General features: G+C 39.1%; 1 protein-coding gene across 1 annotated transcript in view; it reads left to right on the top strand.

Annotated features, from left to right (window-relative positions):
* Positions 1 to 22,776, top strand: part of KIF23 (kinesin family member 23) — a 46,346-nt gene extending 23,570 nt beyond the window's left edge. The window contains exons 5-23 of the mRNA XM_052646868.1: positions 4,187 to 4,323; positions 4,544 to 4,653; positions 5,014 to 5,184; positions 6,896 to 6,937; positions 7,611 to 7,723; positions 7,861 to 7,982; positions 9,551 to 9,653; positions 14,172 to 14,251; positions 14,345 to 14,464; positions 14,679 to 14,805; positions 15,145 to 15,303; positions 16,155 to 16,312; positions 16,919 to 17,092; positions 17,557 to 17,736; positions 18,055 to 18,363; positions 20,984 to 21,214; positions 22,000 to 22,082; positions 22,274 to 22,352; positions 22,702 to 22,776. Coding sequence (XP_052502828.1) covers positions 4,187 to 4,323; positions 4,544 to 4,653; positions 5,014 to 5,184; positions 6,896 to 6,937; positions 7,611 to 7,723; positions 7,861 to 7,982; positions 9,551 to 9,653; positions 14,172 to 14,251; positions 14,345 to 14,464; positions 14,679 to 14,805; positions 15,145 to 15,303; positions 16,155 to 16,312; positions 16,919 to 17,092; positions 17,557 to 17,736; positions 18,055 to 18,363; positions 20,984 to 21,214; positions 22,000 to 22,082; positions 22,274 to 22,352; positions 22,702 to 22,776 — 2,573 coding nt within the window. The remainder of the gene's footprint in view (positions 1 to 4,186; positions 4,324 to 4,543; positions 4,654 to 5,013; positions 5,185 to 6,895; positions 6,938 to 7,610; positions 7,724 to 7,860; positions 7,983 to 9,550; positions 9,654 to 14,171; positions 14,252 to 14,344; positions 14,465 to 14,678; positions 14,806 to 15,144; positions 15,304 to 16,154; positions 16,313 to 16,918; positions 17,093 to 17,556; positions 17,737 to 18,054; positions 18,364 to 20,983; positions 21,215 to 21,999; positions 22,083 to 22,273; positions 22,353 to 22,701) is intronic.
* The last annotated feature ends 400 nt before the right edge of the window (positions 22,777 to 23,176 follow it).

Raw genomic sequence — 23,176 nt, forward strand, 5'->3', positions numbered from 1 at the left:
TTAGTTTCATCGCTCTATTCTGTGGTTTTCTTCATCTCTGTTTCATTTATTTCTGCTCCAACCTTTATGATTTCTCTTTGTTCTCTGAGTTCTGTTTGTTCTTTCTCTAGTTGCTTTTGATATCAGGTTATGTTCTTTACTTGAGATTATTCTTGTATTTTCTAGTGCTTTTTTTTTTACAATTGCAAAAAGCTACTTATCTTTTTAATTCAAATATATATAATATAATTTGTATATATTTATAAGGTTACAGCACCTTATATGTATATTTAGATCATTTATATATTGTAATGTGATTGCCATTGTAGCAATAATTAGTACCTCTATTATATTTCATAATTATTCTTTATTTTTAGTAGTTGGAATAATTAAGTTCTAGTCTCTTAGCTAGTTGGATATTTGTAATACAGTTGTTATTTAGTCACTAAGTCGTGTCCAACTCTTTGCAATCCATGGGCTGTAGCCTGCCAGGCTCCTCTTGCCAGGATTTCTCAGGCAAGAATACTGGAGTGGGTTGCCATTTCTATCTCCATTATAATATAGTACTGTTGTCTATAGTCACTGTACTGTGCATTGTATCTCTAGGTCTTATTTAGCCTTGTTGTAAGTAGTAAACTTAACATCTCTTCTCTCCTCCCACTTACTGTTTCCAAATAACCACTGTTTTACTTGATTTTTACAAGTTTGGCTTTATAAAATTCCACAAATAAGTGACATCAGAGTATTTGTCTGACTTAGCTCACTTAGCATAATGTGCTCAAGGTTTATCCAGGTTGTCTCAAATGGCAAGATTTTATTCCTTATTCTGAAAGTGAAAGTTGCTCAGTTATGTCCTACTCTCAAGGTTTATCCAGGTTGTCTCAAATGGCAAGATTTTATTCCTTATTATCAAAGTGAAAGTCGCTCAGTTGTGTCCTACTCTTTGTGACCCCCATGGACTATACAGTCCATGGAATTCTCCAGGCCAAAATACTGGAGTGGTAGCTGTTCCCTTCTCCAGGGTATCTTCCCAACCCAGGGATCGAACCCAGGTCTCCCACATTGCAGGCAGATTCTTTCCAGCTGAGCCACCAGGGAAGCCCTTTCCTTATTATGGCTGAATAATATTCCATTGTGTTTATATAACATGTTTTCTTTGTCCATTGGTTTGTGGACTCTTAGGTTGTTTCCATGTCTTAGCTATTGTAAATAATTCTGAAATGAATGGGGGGGCGGGCGGTGAAAATATCTTTTCAGGGTAGTTTTTTTTATTTTCCTCAGAAACTTTATTATGTTTAGGTATGTTTCTTCTGTACCCAGTCTGCTTAGGGTTTTTATCATGAAAGAATGTTGTATTTTGTCAAATTGTTTTTCTGCATCTATTGAGATGATCATGTGATTTTATCTTTTATTTTATTAATATGTTTGTTGATTTCCTTACGTTCAACCATTCTTACATTCAAGGCATAAATCCCACTTGGTTGTTATGTATAATTCTTTTTAACTGTTGTTGAATTCAGTTTGCTGATACTTTGTCGAGACTTTCTGTTCCTGTGTTCATCAGGGATGTCGGTCTGTAGTTCTCATTTCCTGTGGTGTCATAACCTGGCTTTGGTTTCAGGTTAATGCTGGCCTCATAGAATGAGTTTGAAAGTTCCCTTCTCAAATGTTTGTGAAGAGCTCGAGAAGGACTGATGCTGGTTACTCTTTGAGTGTTTGGTAGAGTTCTTCAGTGTAACCATCTTGTCCTGGGGTTTTCTCTGTTGGGAGGTTTATGATTACTGATTTAATCTATTTGGTTATTATTGGTCTGCTCATATTTTCTATTTCTTCCTGATTCAGTTCTCTTTTTAAAGTTTATATTTTATACTGGAGTGTAGTTGATTAGGAATGTCATGTTAGAGGACAGCAAAGTGGTTCACTTCTGCATATTCTTGTATCTGTTCTTTTTCAGGTTCTTTCCCAGTTTAGGTTATTACATAATACTGACTAGAGTTCCTGTGCCATATAGTAGGTCCTTGTTGGTTATCTGATTTAAATAAGTAGTGTCTATATGTCAATCCCAAACTACCAGTTTACACCTTCCCTTTGGCAACCTTGTTAAGTTTGTTTTCTAAGCCTGTGAGTTCGTTTGTTTTGTAAGTAGGTACATTTATCTTTTTTTTTTTTTTTTTAGATTCTGCATATAAGCAATATCATGTCATATTTGACTTCACTTAGTCTGATAATCTACAGGTCAATCAGTATTATGCAAATGGCATTATTTCATGAATTTTAATGGCTGAGTAATATTCCATGTGTGTGTATACCACAGTTTCTTTATCGCTTCCTCTGCTGATGGACATTTAGGTTGCTTCCATGTCCTGGCTATTGTAGTCTTGCAGTAAACACTGAGGGGCATGTATCTTTTTGAATTATAGTTTTCTCCAGGTATATTCCCAGTAGTGAGATTGCTGGATCTTCTTTTCCAGTTTGGATTCCTTTCTTCCCTGTTTTCTGTGGCTAGGACTTCCAAAACTATGTTGAATAAAACTGGCGATAGTGGACATACTTTTCTTGTTCCTGAGCTTAATGGGAATTCATTCCACTTTCCACCATTGAGTAAGTGACGTTAGCTGTAGGTTTTTCACATATGGCCTTTATTGTGTTCCGTTAGTACCCACTTTCTGGACAGTTTATCGAATGCTTGCTGACTTTTTTCAAAGGCATTTCTGCACCTATTGAGATGATCATATATATGGCTTTTATTCTTTAGTTTGTTAATGTAGTGTATCACACTGAGTGATCTGCGGATATTGAAAAATCATTGCATACTTGGGATAAATCCCTCTTGATCATGGTGTGTGATGCTTTTAATGTATTATTAGGTTCGCTTTGCTAGTACTTTGCTGAGGATTTTTGTGTCTTTGTTTATCAAAAGATGAGCAGCATATTCATTTGTGTAAATTTTTTTTGAGGTATTCTTGACTTTTAAAATCAGGATTATAATGGCCTCATAGAATGGGATTATTTCTTCCTCTGCAATTTTTTGGGGATAGTTTCAGAGGGATAGATATTAACTCTTCTTTAAATGTTTGATATTTGCCTGTGAAGCCATCTGTTTCTGGACTTTTTTGTTGGGATTTTTTCAGTCAGTTTCAATGTTAGTACTTGTGATTGGCCAGCAAACCAGATTTTAGTTTTATTGCTCCTTTCTGTTGTTTTCTTCATCTGTTTAATTCTGCTCTAATCTTTATAAATCCTTTCCTTCTACTTGCTTTGGGTTTTGGTTCTTTATCTAGTTGTTTTGGTGGTGATGGTGGTGGTTTAGTTGCTAAGTCGTGTCCGACTCTTGTGACCCCATGGACTGTAAGCTCCTCTGTCCATGGGATTCTCCTGGCAAGAATACCGGAGTGGGTTGCCATTTCCTTCTCCAGGGGATCTTCCCGACCCAGGAATTGAACCTGGGTCTCCTGCATTGCAGGCAGATTCTTTACCGACTGAGCAACGAAGTTGCTTTAGGTGTAAGGTTAAGTTTTTTGAGATTTTTCTTGTTTTCTGAGGTAAGACTGTATTGCTATAATCTTCCCTGTTAGAACAGCTTTTCCTGCATCACATAGGTTTTTAATTATTATGTTTTTGTTGTCATTTATCTTTAGGTATTCTTTGATTTTCTCTTTGATTTCTTCAGTGATCTATCAGTTATTTAGTAGCATTGTTTAGCCTCCACTTGTTTGGGTTTTTTTGACAGTTTTTTTTCTTGTGATCCATTTCTAATCTTCTAGTGTTCTGGTCAGAAAAGATGTCTGATATGATTTCAATTTTCTTAAATTTACTGAGACTTGTTATCCAGCATATGATCTATCCTGGAAAATGTTTCATGCGCACCTGCAAAGAATGTGTATTCTGTTGCTTTTGGACAGGATGTTCTATAAATATCAGTTAAGTCTCTTTGGTGAAAAGTGTCATATAAGGCCTGTCTTTCCTTATTGATTTTCTGTGTGGATGGTCTGTCCATTGATGTAAGTGGGCTGTCAAAGGCTCCCTATTACTGCTTTACCGTGATTTCTCCGTTTATGGTTGTCAGCATTTACCTTATTTGTTGAGCTATCGAGTAGTTAATATTAAGTGTTATCTAATACAGTATTAGAAATATTATAAGAGAAGAACTTTTAAGATAGAATCCGTTGTGACTTTCACTATATAATTGTGGCTTCTTTTGTTGTAGGTCTCCTTTTTACATATGGCGTGACGGGAAGTGGAAAAACTCACACTATGACTGGTTCTCCAGGGGAAGGAGGGCTGCTTCCTCGCTGTTTGCACATGCTCTTTAACAGTATAGGGTCATTTCAAGCTAAGCGATACGTAAGTGTGTATGTGTGTTTTAAATTAAATTGTGACTCTCACTAAAAGACATAGGTGCCAAAATACCTGTGACTATAATTACTAAGGGAGAACTAAGGCACTAAAAACCTTTCAAAACCTTAAATATGTTTAAATGTTAACTGTCTTGTTTCTGAAATATATTTCTTACTATTTATGACAAAGTCTAAAAATTATGGTCTGATTTTTACCCTCACTTCAGGTTTTTAAATCTAATGATAGGAATAGTATGGATATACAATGTGAAGTTGATGCTTTATTAGAACGGCAGAAGAGAGAAGCCACACCCAATCCAAAGACTCCCTCTAGCAAGTAAGTAATTATATTTTGTAATACTGGCCTCATGGGAACCCTGTCTGGTGGTCAGAAGTGGAGAAGTTGGTGTGACAGTTGACTTTAGTGAGATAAAAGTTGAGGGATGTTCTTAATTATGTTTGCTCAGATGTTCTATTTGGTTTTGAATGCACTGCCCTTGAATCACTATGTAGGGAAAAGGTGCCACTCTGGGTGAAAGAAGGTGTAAAAGTCTGTGCTGTGTATCTGGGAAAACATGGGAGAACATTGGCCCAGCCATGAGTATGAATAAAGTTGCTCTGTGCATTCTTGCTTGTAATAAAGGTTATTTCTCATAATGTGTAAGATGAGATTGAGACTTTTTTTTTCTTTTTTCAGACGACAAGTAGATCCAGAGTTTGCAGATATGATAAATGTGCAAGAATTTTGCAAAGCAGAAGAGGTTGATGAAGATAGTGTCTATGGTGTATTTGTCTCTTATATTGAAATATATAATAATTACATATATGATCTATTGGAAGAGGTGCCATTTGATCCCATAAAGCCTAAGTAAGTAGTGGAGAGAGTTCCTTCTTAGCTGACTAACCTTGATGAAGTCACTTCACATCATTGACCTTAGTTTCCTCAGCTATAAATGGGGATAAAGCTTACTTCTGTTTTCAAAATGAAATATAACTCATATATCATGTAGTTGGTGTGTGGTGAATAGTTCTGTTATTTACTTGATATGTAGTTAGTTGTATTAGGAAAACCAGTGGGTTAAAGCATCTAAGGAGAATATTTGCCTTACACTTTACTTTTGGAGAAGGAAATGGCAACCCACTCCAGTATTCTTGCCTGGAGAATCCCGTGGACGGAGGAGCCTGGTGGGCTAAAGTCCACGGGGTCGCAAAGAGCTGGACACGACTAAGCGACTTCACTTTCACTTTACTTTTGAAAACTCTTGGCCCTAGGCTGTATTTTGAGAAGGATCTTAATTGTATAAAGAAGTGTCCCTGTAGATGTGCCTTGGGGCTACCTTTCAATAACCTAACACTTAATGTTGGGAATTTGCAGCTTCTAATCTGTGTCCTGGTGATCTCCACAGAATGGAGCCTAAAGCTGCTGTCTGCACAACTAATAGTCACAGATCTTCCATCATTGATTAATAAGAAGCGACATCTGTATTGTCATTGCACCAGAGTTAAAAAGACTATGCCTTAGATTTCCTTGGGTCTTGCCCTGCTGAGATTGAAGGCTAACTACAGTCTGGCATTACAGATTACCTTTGTGCCAGAGTGGACTCAGGAGTCTCATGTCCAACAGTACCTTGTTCATAGTCTTAAGCTGATGCTTGTCTTCAGTGCTGTCTCTGTTAGGGCCTCTTAAGCCGTGAATAATGTGAAGACCTGTATTATATATTTAACTTTCACATATATGACTCAATCAGATATTATTTAAGGAACAGCTACATTTGGAAAACCGTTACACTGAGGTGTCAGTATATCTACTTTATATTATAAATATAATACTTATATTACAGTTTATAGACTAATTCATAGACAAATTACTTTTTAACTTAGTATTTATATTAGAGACTTTATAGACTAAATTATTATCAGGCTTCCCTGGTGGCTCAGTTGGTGAAGAATCCACCTGCAATGCAGGAGACCTGGGATCGATCCCTGGGTTGGAAAGATCCAGGGAGAAGGAAATAGCAACCCACTCCAGTATTCTTGCCTTGGGAATCCTATGGACAGAGGAGCCTGGCAGGCTACAGTCCATGGGGTCCTAAGAGTCGGACATGATTTGTCAACTAAACCACCACAGACTAATTACTTACTTGTTTCAAAGTGTCAGTTGTATGTACCCGTTTTCCGAAACTTTTTTGATGTCATTTGTTGCTACCAATCACTTGCACTCTGCACATGCACCAAGTTTCTGTTCGATCTGTTCCAGATGGGATTGTTTTCTAAGAAGCCTATCTTGTTTATATTATGTGAATGAAGACTGACAAACGTGACTGTGTGCCTTGTAACCTTCCTGGTAACACCGTGAATGAACTCACAGGGTGCTTATCTGGCAGTGAATTCATTTTGTTAGGGTGGTGTTTAACCTGTTTTGGGTTTTTTTTTGAGCTGATTTAAGGTTTAGTTTTTAGTACAATGAAGGAGAATTTTTAAGATATGACTCACTGTAACTGTCACATACTCTAGGCTGAATGTGTTGTTATGAGATGGCTGCTGTAGAAACAGTAACTTCTGCCTTATTCCTTTGGTAGGTGGAACAGTTGCAGCACACCCATGAGGAACACAGATTTTGTGTATGTGATGTGTTGACTCTTTTCTTAAGGAGAAGGGTGCAGTTATACTAGTGGTTGGCATTGTGGCATGTTCGCATGCAGGTGATTTTCCACTGGTCCGGGGCGGGCTGCTACCTTATATAAGCCCCTCCTTCCTGAGAAATCTGCCATTGGCTGAATAATGGTGGCTGGTAACTGTTTCTGCCCCTACTATTCACACTACTGAGGCCAAACAGGCAGCATCTTTCCCATCTCCATCCTACCTTAAGAGTAAAACTTGACCAGCCACTTTGAAAGGATTGCCACTCCTGGTATATACCAAACTCCTTCTGAATTTGTTTTTTTGGTGACAGAACCAGCTCGATCTGTTGATCTTTTAAAATTAAGAAAATGCTAGATTTTAATGCTTAACCTTTGCATGTGATGGTGCTTACCACTACTTTGATCTCTGTTTAGTAAGTGTTGTTTCATGTGCTTTGTAGGAATGAATTAGAGCAAAGCTTTTATAACAAAATAGATTCCTGTTATGTAACTAATCTTAACTGTATATCCTTATTCTTATCCAAGTGTAATATTCTTCTGGAGTCTTGCTTAGGCTTATTCCCGTTGTAAGAATGGATATCATGTTACCTGACATTTTAGTCCTTAAGTCCTGAGATAGTTTAGGAAACTAATGTTTTTTTCTTTCCCCTAGACCTCCACAATCTAAACTGCTTCGTGAAGACAAGAACCATAACATGTACGTTGCAGGATGTACAGAAGTAGAAGTGAAATCTACTGAGGAGGCTTTTGAAGTTTTCTGGAGAGGTTAGAAGCAGGGTTAGAAGTACCAATATATAAAGTGATAAATATAATCCTGAATGTTGCTACTCTACTGACAGTACTTTTTAGTTTGGTAGAAAGTATATACACTGAAATGAGCAATGATTTCTCTCTCACTGTAGGCCAGAAAAAGCGACGAATTGCTAACACACATTTGAATCATGAGTCCAGCCGTTCCCATAGTGTGTTCAACATTAAATTAGTTCAGGCTCCCTTGGATGCAGATGGAGACAACGTCTTACAGGTAAAGGTTTAATGTGTGGAGTTTTCCTGTTCTGAATCCTTAATGTAGGAATTAAAGTTAAATCATGAAGGTTTCATTACACTGAATACTGTGCTAGAGTTACCTTATGTGTAGGTGATGACATTTTAAAAATGTTCCATTAATTAGGTAGATAGTTCTAGAAGTGTCAGTTGCTCATGACTCAGTCGTCTGTTTGACACCGCACGGACTGTAGCCCTCCAGGCTCCTCTGTCCAGGGAATTCTCCAGGCAAGAATACTAGAGTGGGTTGCCATTCCCTTCTCCAGGGGATCTTCCCGACCCAGGAACAGAACCTGGGTCTCCCGCCTTGTAGGCAGATTCTTTACCATCTGAGCTACCAGGGAGACTCTTGTTCTAAGAAATCGGCTGTTAAATCTTAGAACCTGGAATTTTGTTGTGAGAAAGGTTTATAAATCTTAATGAATATCTAATAGAGGAGATATATGTTATGATTCATTGTTTTTCTCTGAAGACTCATTTTGTATGTAGAAATTGTTCCTGTTTTTAAAATGTTACCAACAAACTTTCCAGGAGTGGTCAGTTCTAGACTGTTCTCTCTTGGTGACAGGCCAGTGGAGCCCGCAGCTGCTGGTCACTGTTTAATGCTGGGCCTGTCATGCTGCAAGGCTTAATTAGTAACAGCATCTGACCCTGAATGTAAAAATCATTTAATGAGTTTAAGGTATTAAAATGTAATCCCATTCAAAACATACCATGAAACTGTGGTATATCACAAAGGTTTTCAGATGGCAGTAGATGGTACGGCATGGTACTAAAGACCACCAGGATTTGAATTCTGGTTTGTATGCCTTTACTAGCTGTCTTACCTAGTTGTAATAAACTCCTCTACGTAATAAATAACTTCTATGTAATAATTTCTACATACAAAATGAGTCTTCAGAGAAAAACAATGAATCATAACATACTTTATCTCCTCTATCAGATATTTATAAAGATTTGTAAACCTTTTTCACAACAAAATTCCAGTTGTAATGCTGTGAGGATTAAAGGAGGTGATGCATGTCAAGTTCTTAGTCCATTGCTTGGCTTACAGTCAGCACTTGATAATGTTAGCTAGAAAATGCTTCTAAGTTTCTATCCACTTGCTTTCCTCTGAATCACATCTAATGTATTAGTAATATCAGTTATGTGTCTCTTGACTTATAAAAGTTATTAGAGTATTATGAAATTATTAGGCTGTAAGATTATTAAATCTCTCATTATACAAATATTTAGTCTTGCTCTAAACTATTTAGCAGACATTTATTGAGCTCCTTCTGAGTACTTGAAACTGTGCAAGGTGCTGGAGATGAAGTGGTTAAAAGACAGAGTTCCTGTTCTTGTGGAGCTTACAGTATAACACTGTCTGCAAGTAATGTCATGAGGATATTTATCATATGCTTTTAGTAAACTGTTCCCCCCAGACATGTATCCTTCCCCCTTATTATGCATTTTGTATTATGTAAACCTAAGACTTAATTTCACTTGAATATAAAGAACACTGTAAACCAGTTATAACTCATGTGATTGGCATTATCTTCCCTTCAGGAAAAAGAACAAATCACTATTAGTCAGTTGTCCTTGGTAGATCTTGCTGGAAGTGAAAGAACTAACCGGACAAAAGCAGAAGGGAACAGATTACGTGAAGCTGGTGAGCACAGTATTTACTTATTGCTACAACTTTCAAAAACTTGCAGTGCCAGTTTATTGCCTACTTACTGATGGTTTAAGCCTAACTGTCCTCAATCTGACTAAAACTTTAGAGGCTAAGTTAAGTGACTAGTGCTTTTTCTTTAGTTATGCTGGTTTCATGTTGATCTATTACACCAGTTTCTCTAAGAATGAGGTGGTGGTTTAGTCGCTAAGTCATGTCTGACTCTTGTGACCCCATGGACTGTAGCCCTCCAGGTTCCTCTGTCCGTGAGATTTTCCAGGCAAGAATAAGAATACTGGAGTGGGTTGCCAATTCCTTCTCTAGGGGATCTTTCCAACTCAGGGACTGAACCTGCTGCAGGTGGTCTTCTACATTGCAGGCAGAGTCTTTACTTAGCCACCAGGGAAGCCTAAGAATGAGGAAAAGTGACTAAATATAAAGTAAGTTATATTCCTGTTGAAGGTGTTATATCTATGGCTAGAGTGCCAGTACTGGGGCCATAAAATTAAGTGACTTAATAGTTCCTCCAACATTTACAGTGGTAAAAAATCGGCTTCTGAAGATAGGAAAAATCTTTGAACACAAAAGCCATTTGAAATGTTTTTGTTTTTTTTTCATTTAGTACAGCCATTTATGATATGATTTATGCTAATAACATTCATAGAGTACCTGCTGTGTTACAGGAATTGAAGACATACCTAGTACAAAAGAGGCAAACAGCTAGTAGATCATGAGGGAGGTGAGCAGCAGGTGCTGTGGGAATACAGAGCCGGGCGTTCCATCCATTCTGGGGCTGTATGTGAGATGGGGTTTTGGGGAAGAATGCGTGGAGCTGAGGCATGAGCTCTTAGAAGACCGATGGGATTAAAGCCGTCCTCCCTGGGAGAACATGGCACGGTCAGGGCAGCTGAAGTGGGGGGCGTGGGTTGGTGAACTGTGGCCCCTGAGGCAGGAGGGCAAGGCAAGTTCATGAAGACCCCAGACTATCACATTAGTGTGAATTTCTTGTTGAAGGCATAATGGTGACTACCGATTATTAAGGGCTGAGTATTTATCATAGAATCTACTATATATGGGCTTGATTTCTTGATTCTGACTTTACAGGGTTGGATCATACCCATTTTGTCAGACTGGAAGAGGTTAACTAATTTTCCCAAGGTTAGAGCCTGGTTCGAACCCAGGTTAGTTGAACTTCCAAAACTTGTATCTTTCTGCTGTTACACAGCCAGTGAAGGATCAGTTTTAAAGAGATTTTCCCAGTGTTGTAGATTAATTTATCAGAGGCAAGTCTAGAGAGATGAAAACCAGTTGGGAACCTTTTGCAGTAATTCAGATGAGCAGTCCTGTCACCTGGAGGCAAAGGTCAGCCAAAACTTAAGAGACAGTTTGGAAGCAGGCCCACCTGGATGTGGAGAGGAAGGAAGATGCTGCTGCTAAGTCGCTTCAGTCGTGTCTGACTCTGTGTGACACCATAGATGGCAGCCCACCAGGCTCCCCCGTCCCTGGGATTCTCCAGGCAAGAACACTGGAGTGGGTTGCCATTTCCTTCTCCAGTGCATGAAAGTGAAAAGGGGAAGGAAGAGAGGAGGATAAATCAAAGAAAACCTTAATTAAGGAGTAGTCTGAGGTGCAGGTGTGGGCAGCTAAGAGTTGTATGTTGAACATATTAAATTTACTCAAGTGTAGGTATCTAGCAATTGGATACAGAAGTAGATAGATATGGAAGGAGAGAGATTTGACTTGAGGCTTATAGGTTTAGGTTTTGCTAGTGAAGACATGATTGAAGCAATGGGGAAGAAAAGATTATTCATGGAGTACAAAGCGGAACACTGAGGGCAGGGCCTCGAGGACCACAGATCCTTGAGTCTGGGAAGGAGAGTAGGGGGTAATAGCCAGGTGACTTGGAGTTACGGAAGGACTGAACACACACTCTTTTTGTTTTTTGCTGTGCTGAGCCTTTGTTGCTGCCATGCTGTCTCTGGTTGCAGTGAGGGGGTCTACTCTCCAGTTGCAGCATGCAGGCTTCTCACTGTGGTGGCTTCCGTTGTTGAGAAGCAGGGGCTCTAGAGCGCACGGTCTTCAGTAGTTGCAGCTCAGCAGCTGTGGCGCGCTGGCTTAGCTGTTCTGCCTGTGTGTTCAGTCATGTCTGATTCTTTGTGACCTGGCGGACTGTAGCCCACCAGGCTCCTCTATCCATGGGATTTTCCAGGCAAGAATACTGGAGTGGGTTGCCATTTCCTTCTCCAGGGGATCTTCCCAACCCAGGGATTGAACCTGCATCTCTTGTGTCTCCTGCATTGGCAGGCAAATTCCTTACCACTGAGCCACTTAGGAAGCTCCAGGCTTAGTTGCCCAGGACTAACAGCACACACGCATTATATACGTCTATATGAAAAGACAAAGCATCCAGAATCCAGATCACAAGAGGAAGGATTGACCTTGGGAAAGCAGGTTTAGCTTTGGGGACAGGAACAGAAACCGTATCAGTGTTGACATGATGGGGAAGAGCTGACACAGTTAGGGAGTTAAAACTAGACTGGGGCTGGTTTGTGGCTGGGGCACACGACAATCTCAGGTTTCTAGAGGTTTCGGAGTTCTGAGTGACAAGGTTCAGGGCGTGGCTATAAGGCTAAAGAGAGAAAGATTTCCTGGACTTGCGGCCTGGGCCCTCTGATGGCATGTTAGAGTGACCTTCCTGTTAGATGCTGAAGTTGACCCAGGAGCTGGCATGTAAGGGGAATGTGTCTTTGAAGAGCAGCAGCAAGGGACTAGGAAAATGCAGCTGGCTGCCTGCTGCTCACCATCCTTTTAGTATGTCAGGCTTTTAGAAAGCAGGCAACTTTTATTCACAAGGCTTCAGGAGAAGCACCACTATTCTAGGAAATAAAAAGGTTGTAGGGTTTTGCATCATGGGTGGGGTGAAGCCTGTGGATATGATTCAGAATATTTTAGAATGTATAACATAAAATACAGGGTTACAGAAGAAAGCAATTAGACGGAAATGTGTTTTTAAAAGCACTTAAAACCTTTGTCATACAGTAATTTACGTACTTTCTTAATGCCTTAAACCTGATAGCATGTCTATGACTACATAATTTCAAAGTAGTAATGAATATAAGTATCTTGAGATAAGCAATAAACTGTTATAAAAGTCATCTGTGACTTCTGTTGATTAAACACAAGTACTACTACCACCATTACTATAGGTGTTTGGTCTACATTCATAATTGAAGAAACAGCTAAATTTCAGAGGCTAGTAAGAAAAAAGATGCATTTACTTCCCAACCACGTATGCACACTCCCTGAAGTGTACCCGTGGACAACATCCAGATCACAGGTGGCCATTAGAGAGAAATGGAATGGATCATTCTGTGAGAGGTCTGAGGGTATGGCAAGTCTGTTAGCAGGGATGTGGGTTTCGAAGAACACGTGGAAGAACGGAGGAAGGACAGTGCGAGCGGGGGTCAAGGAAGAGAAGCATGAATCATGGAGTATCATGGAGGCACAGATGAGCTCTGTATTTGAAAGGGGGCCAAGAATGAAAGCATGGCTTCAAAATGAACAAACTCTTCTGTGTTGTAACACTTTTGGGGTCTCTGCAGGTGACATCTCCTGTATCATTGGCTTGGTAGATCTGTCAGACTTGCCCTAACTCAGAAATTCAGACGAGTGGCCAGGACTAACAAGCATGCTGTCTAAGAAACCTTCTTTAGATACAGAGGGAACAGATTTAGTTGGCTCTTGAGACACCTGACTAGTAGAAACAGGAGCTCCTTCTGGTGCAAGGGAGACATCGATGTCTGGATGGAGCCAACTGTAGCCTGAAATATGGGCATGATTAGTGCCGAAGAATTGATGCTTCTGAACTGTGGTGTTGGAGAAGACTCTTGAGAGTCCCTTGGACTGCAAGGAGATCCAACCAGTCCATTCTGAAGGAGATCAGCCCTGGGATTTCTTTGGAAGGAATGATGCTAGAAAGAAACTCCAGTACTTTGGCCACCGCATGCAGAGTTGACTCATTGGAAAAGACCCTGATGCTGGGAGGGATTGGGGGCAGGAGGAGAAGGGGGGTGACAGAGGATGAGATGGCTGGATGGCATCACAGACTCGATGGACGTGAGTCTGAGTGAACTCCGGGAGTTGGTGATGGACAGGGAGGCCTGGCGTGCTGCAGCTCATGGGGTCGCAAAGAGTCGGACACGACTGAGTGACTGAACTGAACTGAAACATCTGTACTCAATATACTCTTCCATGGTATTTAAGATTTGAGAGAAATCTTACGGGTCATGAAGTATAATATGGCATTCAGTGGAAAGTCTTCACGTAAGAGTCCCAGCACTTACACTCTACTGCAGCATTGCCAGATAGGGGCAGTTCTTTAAGCTGAGCCCACTAAGATCTGTCATTTGTAATTTCCATCTAAGAGTTCTAGGAAGTAGATATTTCACAAACAGACCATGCTCTAGCTACTCCACTGGTGTCTTCAAATGACTTCTGTGTACTTTTTTCTGTCAGGTAACATTAACCAGTCACTAATGACACTGAGAACATGTATGGAGGTCCTGAGAGAGAACCAAACTTACGGTACTAACAAGGTGAGCAGCAGCCTTTGGTTGTTTGTATACTTTGTATAGTTTTGTTTGTGTGCAGTTTCTGCCTGATGTATTTGGGTTTGGATATATTTATAGATGGTTCCATATCGAGATTCAAAGTTAACCCATCTGTTCAAGAACTACTTTGATGGGGAAGGGAAAGTACGCCTGATCGTGTGTGTGAATCCAAAGGCCGAAGATTATGAAGAAAGCTTGGTAATTTTAATGCCTTTATGGAATCAGATTTTTGTAGACAAAACCATTTACATGTGAAGAATAACATTTTGAACATTTTAAAAACTGATATAGAACCACTGGTTACAGAAGTGAACTAATGTCCAATCTATTACTGTCTCATTTACTGATTTCTGAAGAAAGACTGCAAATGCTTATATATAAAAACAAAATCAAACCCTATTTTGTATCTTAGCAAGTAATGAGATTTGCAGAAGTGACCCAGGAAGTTGAAGTAGCCAGACCAACAGACAAGGCCATATGCGGTTTAACACCGGGGAGGCGATACAGAAATCAGGCCCGGGCAGGTCCTGTTGGAGATGGTATGAGCTGCTGTGGCGTCATCTGCCTGCTGATGAGTCTGTCTCTCTTTTTTTAAAAATCTATTTCACTTAAGAAAACTGTTCACTTTCTTTCCCCTCAACAAACAAGTGCAAAAAAAGTCTGAACCAAAGTATAAATTCACACTTCTTTTATTATACACTCTCACATTTTTTTTCATTTTTTCTTCTTTACAACTCATATAACTCATTTTTAAGGAAATATGATGAGCCCAACGAAATACACTGTTAATTTGGACTGGGGGCTCTTACCAGTGTTAAACTTGTTTGAATAACTCTTTCTCGCCTGTGTAACTTTTTTTTTTAAACAACTCCATACAGAACCGCTGGTTTCAGAAGTGGTTTTACAGAGTTTCCCACCTTTGCCGTCCTGCGAACTTCTGGATGTCAATGATGAGCAGACTCTTCCCAGGCTGATCGAAGCACTAGAGAGACGACATCAGCTACGACAAATGATGATTGAGGAGTTTAACAAGCAGGGTAAGAGCAGACTGTCTATAGTCATTTTAACAGGAGAAACTTGCAGGGAGTTTTGTGTTGGGACAGCATCTCTCAAGGAAGGGTTGTCTCTGAACTTAGGAGCCCCCAGGGCATCATCTTATATCCTAAGAACGTAAAGCAGAAGATCAAAGTGGATGTGAATTTCTCCCTTTTAAAAATTATCAGTAATGATGAAAGGGATAAGAGCTACTTCTTAGCTCCTACTAGTTATTTATATGCAAGGCATTTAACATGTATTATTACATCATAATAACTGTATCTTTGAGAAAATTACTTAATCCTTTATTTCTAGTTTCTGTCTGCAAAATGGGATTGTAATTGTTCCTACTTCAGAGAGAGGGTTGAGATGATATATAAAAGTCATGTATGACATCCTGGTACATAGGAAGTACTCATTGAATGTATGTATTCTTATCACCATCGTAAGAAAAATGTGAGATAAATGGTACTTAAATCTCCATCCTGAAATGAAGAAACATGCTCAGAAACAACTTGCCCACGTCACATGACTAGTGAATGGTGCACAGGGATTTCAACTTGAATTAACTGTCCCTAAGGCTAGTGTTACTTCTGTTTCTGCATTTGTTCTGAAACAAATTATTTACGCTATAGTGCAAAATGAAAAACTTAAGTGTTTTTTCAGTAACAAAAGTGTCTCTTTTGTGGATTTGAGAAACTCTTGATTTCCTTCCAGACTTGTTTTCTGATTATAGACTTTCAAAGGGGTATTTGCTGAAAAGCTTCATTTTATATAAATAGCAGTTATAAAAGTTGACTTCACCAGTTACTTTGGAATTGGGGTAAACTTGGCCTGCATGCTTTTGTTTCAGCTATTACTTTTAAGGCTTTGTTGCAAGAATTTGACAATGCTGTTTTAAATAAAGAAAACTATATTCAAGGAAAACTAAACGAAAAAGAAAAGGTGATCTCAGGACAGAAAATGGAAATAGAACGACTGGAGAAGAAAAACAAAACTTTAGAATATAAGGTTGGTTTTGGGATTATAATGGATGTATATGCTAGACATTTAACACTGGTCTTTGATTTAGCTATTCTGCTATATGGACCTGCAGCTGCTGCTTCCTTGGGAGTTATCACTTGGTTATTTCCTAATCTTCATCCCATTCCCCCCATAGAGGAACTGTTAGTGAAAGGCAATAAAAGGGTAGAATACTCTTTATGAGACAGACCTTACCAATTGAAGAGAATGTTCTGGTGTTTTAGTTTTGGTTATAAATTGTTTTTTGACTTACTACTGAGGATAATTTAGGGGATACATGATTCATTCTAAAGAGAAGCTAATCTCAACTGATACAGTGTTCTCTATTCTAAAAATGGCCTTTATAAAAACAAAATTTTAGGCCTTAGTTTTAGGGAACAGTAATTTTCACATGAAATCAATTATAACTTCATCTTTCAGTGAGGAGCTTGTTTAAAAGTCCTCATTTCTAGGAACAGAGATGGGCATTCAGATGACATTTCAGACGAAAAGGTTTTCTCCATGATTCTTCTTTCCATAACTATGCTTGCATAGGCAGATTATGAGAGAGATTATTTTAAAGCTACTTGAAATGTTTATGGTGTAAATTCCCAGGTTGAGATTTTAGAGAAAACAACGACCATCTATGAGGAAGATAAGCGCAATCTGCAACAGGAGCTTGAAACCCAGAATCAAAAACTTCAGCGACAGTTTTCTGACAAACGTAGACTAGAAGCCAGGCTGCAAGGCATGGTGACAGAAACAACCATGAAGTGGGAGAAAGAATGCGTGAGTGTCATTCCTACAGCTCCCCTCTCATGGCTGACTGATTTCTGACTGCAGGGTTCTGAACGGCTTGTACTGGGGTCCCTGGTGGCTCAGCTGGTAAAGAATCTGCCTGCAGTGGGAGACCTGGGTTCAGTCCCTGGATCGGGAAGATTTCCTGGAGAAGGGAATGGCAGCCCACTCCAGTATTCTTGCCTGGAGAATTTCATGGAGAGAGGAGCCTGGCAGGCTACAGTCCGTGGGGTCTCGAAGAGTCAGACACGGCTGAATGACACACAGTGTTTTAGTGGTGGGGGCAACAGCAGCCACTACTCCGTCCCTTTTACTTTTTTCTCTGCTCTTACAAGTCACAGCAAATAGCATTATGAAGAACTGTCATCTTTAGGAAATAAAATGTTCAGGTGAACCGATGCAGTTGGTTTGGTATAACTGAATTAGACTACTTATTGCCATTCATAAACCTTCAGGAGCGTCGAGTGGCAGCCAAGCAGCTGGAGATGCAAAATAAACTCTGGGTGAAAGATGAGAAACTGAAACAACTGAAGGCCATCGTCACTGAGCCCAAAACTGAAAAGCCAGAGAGGCCCTCTCGGGAGCGGGATCGGGAAAAAGTTACTCAGAGATCTGTTTCTCCATCACCCGTACCTGTAAGTTGTCTGTAGTTGTGTAGTAACTTCACAGTACTAGAGAAGATTTGTTCAGATTAGCTGACTATTTCTATGACAATCAACTAGCTATTTCTATGAGAATCAATTTTTTTGTTTTAAATTTATTATATTTCTCAAATTTCTATTTATACTTAAAAATTTAGTATAAACAAATTTAGTGTAAAATTAGTAACTCAGTACAAAAATTGTCTTAAAAAAGACAAGTTATAAATTGTCTTCATGCGCTAAAATTATAGCAAAATAATGAATTCTCAGTTTTTCAACTCCTGCTCATTAATTTCTCTTCAATTTTTTTAGCTTTCTAGTAACTATATTGCTCAGATTTCCAACGGCCAGCAACTCATGAGTCAGCAGCTACATAGGCGCTCTAACTCTTGCAGCAGCGTTTCTGTAGCTTCCTGTATTTCGGAATGGGAGCAGAGAATTCCTCCGTACAACACACCTCTCAATGTCACATCTATTGCGAGGCGTAGGCAGCAGGAGCCAGGACAAAGTAAAACTTGTATCGTGTCAGACAGAAGGCGAGGGATGTACTGGAATGAAGGCAGGGAGGTGGTTCCTTCGTTCAGAAGTGAGATAGAAGTAGAAGAGGATCACTGCAGCAGGGTTAGTGCCAGTTATCGTTTTAAAGCATTGTAGCAATAGATTTTAATGTTGTGTATTTTTATAACTGGGTTCTGAAAGTTCACCGGAATGATGGGTGAGCTCTAATGTCTAAGCAAGGTCTGATTTTTCTGTTAGTTTGAAAGATCAGATCACCCTGAAACTGAGGCCTAGCTCTTCATCTGAAAAAGCCTAGCTGCATCTGGCACAGGAAGTGCCTTGTGTTCAGTGAACACGTGCTCTTCAGCTGCATGGACTGATGAGCATCCACAAAATCAGTGACTGTCTTAGAGCACATTTTCCATTCTTTTCTTTTGGCTTTTCTTCCTCAAATTGGAGTTTTTACTTTTTTAAAATTTCCATTTTTAAAACTGCTTTCCCGGACTTTTATTTTAAAAAATAGATATGTAAATTTTTTTTTTCTTCAGCCTTTGACAGTAGTAAGTCATAGACTTTGTGTCTTACATACATAACCACAATCTTCATCATACCTGAGAAAGTTAGTGGTGTCCCAATAATGGCTTTTCATTTTTCAAATCTTGGTCCTATCAAGGTGAATACATAATATGTGGTTATTCTCTCTTTAATCTTTTTAATATAAAATAGTCCATCCTCCCCATTTTTTTTATTTCCACGATACTATTTTTTGAGGAGCCCAGGCCAGTTGTTTATAACTGCCGAAGGAAGGTTTACATGTCCAATAAATTGCTGTTAATCTCAAGGCCTTTGTCTCAATTTAGAAGGGCTCTGCCTCATTCAAGGTTGTTTAAACAAATTCATGTTTATATTTTCTTCTTAAAGATGAAGGTAAAATTTTCCTCTGAATCTGAGTAAGTTGATAAAGTTAATATTGTGAATCTACGTTTAGTAAAATTTTAATATATCTAAGAATTTTTCTTCTAAATAATTTTATAGTAAATATTTGCTTTAGATTTTCTTGGGGTACAGAAAATATTTCATTGAGCTGTCCTGCATTCCTGATTATTAAGGGATGATGATGAATTACAAGGTATTTACCAAAGGCAACAGATAAGTCTAAAGTCGCTTAAGCTTCTTTACTTTGCAGATTTTGCTTTAAACCTTTTTGGGGAGCAAATTATATGGTGACTGGTCTTTCTGATCAACTCTAATAAATCCTCCTTATTTCATGCAAATCTATAGCCTGAAAACTATTCAAGGCCTACTTAATGCTGGTCAACATTAACACAGTATCTAATGTGGCTATGAGATACTTAAGAGAATTTACTAGAGATCCTTTAACTTCTTCATTTGAAATCAAAATCTCTTTAGAAGTGCAGCAGAATACACATCTAGGTTTGTTGGTCAAAAATTATGTCAGGCGGACTCGACTTATATACTTCAGTGAGGAAGACAGCTTAATTATTATTTATTTCATAAATGAGAGTAGAGTGTAAGTAAGGACAGTCATCTTTCCCAAGTTTGTTTCACAGTGTCTCTACTGCTTAATGTGTTTGGGAAAACTATCACCTTTGCTAAATGGGAGGTCACGAGAACCTCTTTCTTCCTCGTTCAGCATTAAGCCATTTTAAGAATGGGACGTTTCTTGCTTGTTGTGAGGCTTGGGTATCCTTAGTGGCAAACGCTGTTGCCCATGTTTTGGTGTCATGATTTTGTCACTGGTGCATTTGTTTCTTATAATTGTACAGGGGAAATACTTCAGTTCTCCAGATACACATTTTAAATTAGGTGTCCACACTTGACCGGTTTTGAAGGATTTGGCCTGTGACAGACCCTTTCATTTGCTTTCAGTTTTGCAAATAAAAACTTTGCAAAGTTACAAAGAAACTATTAACTATGTCTGTATGTGATTTCCACACCCCCTTAGGTTGACTGCTAAACTTAACTTTCCTAAATTTATATAACATTTTACTGGAAGTATGTAGTTTTTTATTGCATGGTAGAGACTGATTTGATAGTGAATTCTTTATCTGGTTCTTGTAACCTTTAGGAAATGTTTGTGAACTATTCATAAAGCTACATTCTGAGATTTTTTAAAGTATGCAGAAGTACTTTATAAACATTCTTTTAATCATTTTATACACAAGGTTCTTAAAATACTTTGTTTTTTAGCATGTATGTACTATACAGCTCCATCAGCTTTTGCTGGGGGGAGAGGTCTATTTTTTTAATAGGAGTATCTTCTCTTTTGTTTAGAGGCCTATGATATGTTTAGGGCTTTTATTGATCTTTTTGAAGCTTTTAACATAGTTGTGGACCTAACAGATTACTTCATGACAGCAGGAACAAATACTGGGTTTTGATCAAGAATGCAAAAATGAATTATTTGTCCTAAACATCACCTACACAGGAAAGACTAGCAGCATTACCAGAACTTTCCCTTCCACTCTTTGTTGAAAGGGAAGATCTCTAGTAGAACATATAATACATACCTAAAATGGTGTTTAAATATGTTTGTTGGTTTTGTGTTTACATACAAAGAGAACATTTAAATTGCTTGAGTAACATAGCTTTTGAAAAGGTTCATGCATTTGTTTTCATACTGTCACCAACTAAAGTAGCCAAAACTGCTGCACTTCTAATAGTACCCTGAAATTAATTCTGGGTTATGCTTGTTTCTTGATTCCTCTCTCAATCTGATCAGAACGCACCACCAATCCGTCTGCGACACAGACGATCACGCTCTGCGGGAGACAGATGGGTAGATCATAAGCCTGCCACTAACCTGCAAACTGAGACAGTCATGCAGCCACATGTCCCCCGTGCGATCACTGTGTCTGTTGCAAATGAAAAGGCACTAGCTAAGTGTGAGAAGTACATGCTGACACACCAGGAACTAGCCTCCGATGGGGAGATTGAGACTAAGCTAATTAAGGTAAAATTTACACAAGAGAAGGAAATATTCAAAAAGCAAGAAACCATTTACTCTTCTGTTCCTCTGATGATACACAGGCAGTGTCAACTAGAAGATAAATGGGTATTTGATAAAACCTTTTTGTTTGTTAGAAAACTCAAGTTACTCCTTGGGTTCAAATCTGCTAAATTGGAACTAAATCTGCTGAATGTGTTTGTTAGAGGAACTCCAGATATATACTTTTAATTAATGTGCATTTTGTTTTAAATCAAACAAGGAATTCCTGCCTTTGCGTAAGAGTACTGTCATTGGAGGGAATTCCTTGGCAGTCCAGTGGTTAAGACTGTGCTGTCACTGCCAAGGACCCAGGTTCAATTCCTGGTCTGGGAACTAAGATCTCATGAGCTGTACATAACGGCCAAAAAAATAAAAAAGACTGTACTGTCACTTGTGTATGAGAGAAGGGGAACATCTAAAGAGGAAAGTATATTGCCTTGGAACATTTAGAAACTTGACAGGTTGCTTGATCTTTACTGTAGTTTTTAAATTACTGGTTGAATAAAAAGGAATGTTATTTTCTGCAAGTAAGAATGCTATTAATTATACTGCATTGGACTTCTTTTTTAGTGAGACATGTACACAAATCTTTAAAGTATTTTAAGGTGTAGACCCAGCAGTCCAAGCACCATCTGGTTTTGTGGATCAGAGTTTTCATTAAAGTCTTAAAAAATCAGTTTGAAATATATATGTATGTTTATCATTTGGATGTATAAAAGTGTAATGGTGATCTTTTCTCTTGGCTGTAGGGTGATGTTTATAAAACAAGGGGTGGTGGACAATCCGTCCAGTTTACTGAAATAGAGACTTTAAAACAAGAATCACCAACTAGGTGAGTGAGCATCAAACTGCTTTATTTAGAGGGCTGTAGTTTTCTTAGCTACGCATTCTTGAGGAACAGATTAGCCTGTAAAAACGCGTCATTAATTCTCTGAAGGAGTATATATGGTATTTTTCTGTTTCTAATATTTCTCCTGTTCTTAGATGTAAAAATAACTATTGCGTCGTTCCTTTTTTCTGTAGTCGAAAACGAAGATCGTCTACAGCAGCACCTGCCCAACCAGATGGAACAGAGTCTGAATGGACTGATGTAGAAACGAGGGTAGGATAAGATATCTGTAGGGGTGTATTTCTGCTCTGGTCTTACTGGATGGAGCTCTTCAATTCGAAGCCCCTGTTTTTAGTGTAGTGGGTCTGTGCCCAAAAATCAAGTGAGAGAGCATCACCTAGAAGAACAAGAATGTCCATCAAGCTGATGGGAACCCTCTCAGGAGCAGAACTGTTGTTCCTGGGGACAGATTCACATAAAGAGTGTGGGAAGGTGGGGGCCAGGCTCCAGCCTTTGCCACTAACTTTCTCAAGAACTCTTTCTGATAGAAAATGAAATTACCTGGATGGTCTCTAAAGACCCTCCTACCTCACAGTTTTCCTCCTTGTGGTTTTCTCCCCAGTGCTCTGTGGCTGTGGAGATGAGAGCCGGCTCTCAGCTGGGGCCTGGGTACCAGCACCATGCACAACCCAAGTGAGTAATTTTTCCTAAGAGGATCTATGTGGTTTTGGTTTACCCTCTGGAATATCTGGGCCCTACTGGCAGACTACAGTAGGCAGTAACAGTGCTGAGAACCCTGGAGGTTGGATAATAGCAATTAGAGCTGTAAGAACACTCACTCTTCTTCCTAGTTTGTGAGTGCTCATAAAGCTTTCAGAGGCCTAAGGGAGATCACCTCTAAGGAGGGGAGGCTGGGGTCAGGGGTGACAGCTCCTCACATAATTCCTTCTTTCCTAATCTGCCTCTTGTTATAGCAAGAAGTGTTCATTAAAATGAAACGGAACAGTGAAATCTGTGGTAGGGAAAGCAATCACATATTAAAGATATACCCAAGAGTCTGGCCCATTCTTTCACTGTTTTAAGCCCCCTGTTTTCAA

This window comes from Budorcas taxicolor, chromosome 10 (assembly GCF_023091745.1).
Source record: "Budorcas taxicolor isolate Tak-1 chromosome 10, Takin1.1, whole genome shotgun sequence".
NCBI lineage: Eukaryota > Metazoa > Chordata > Mammalia > Artiodactyla > Bovidae > Budorcas > Budorcas taxicolor.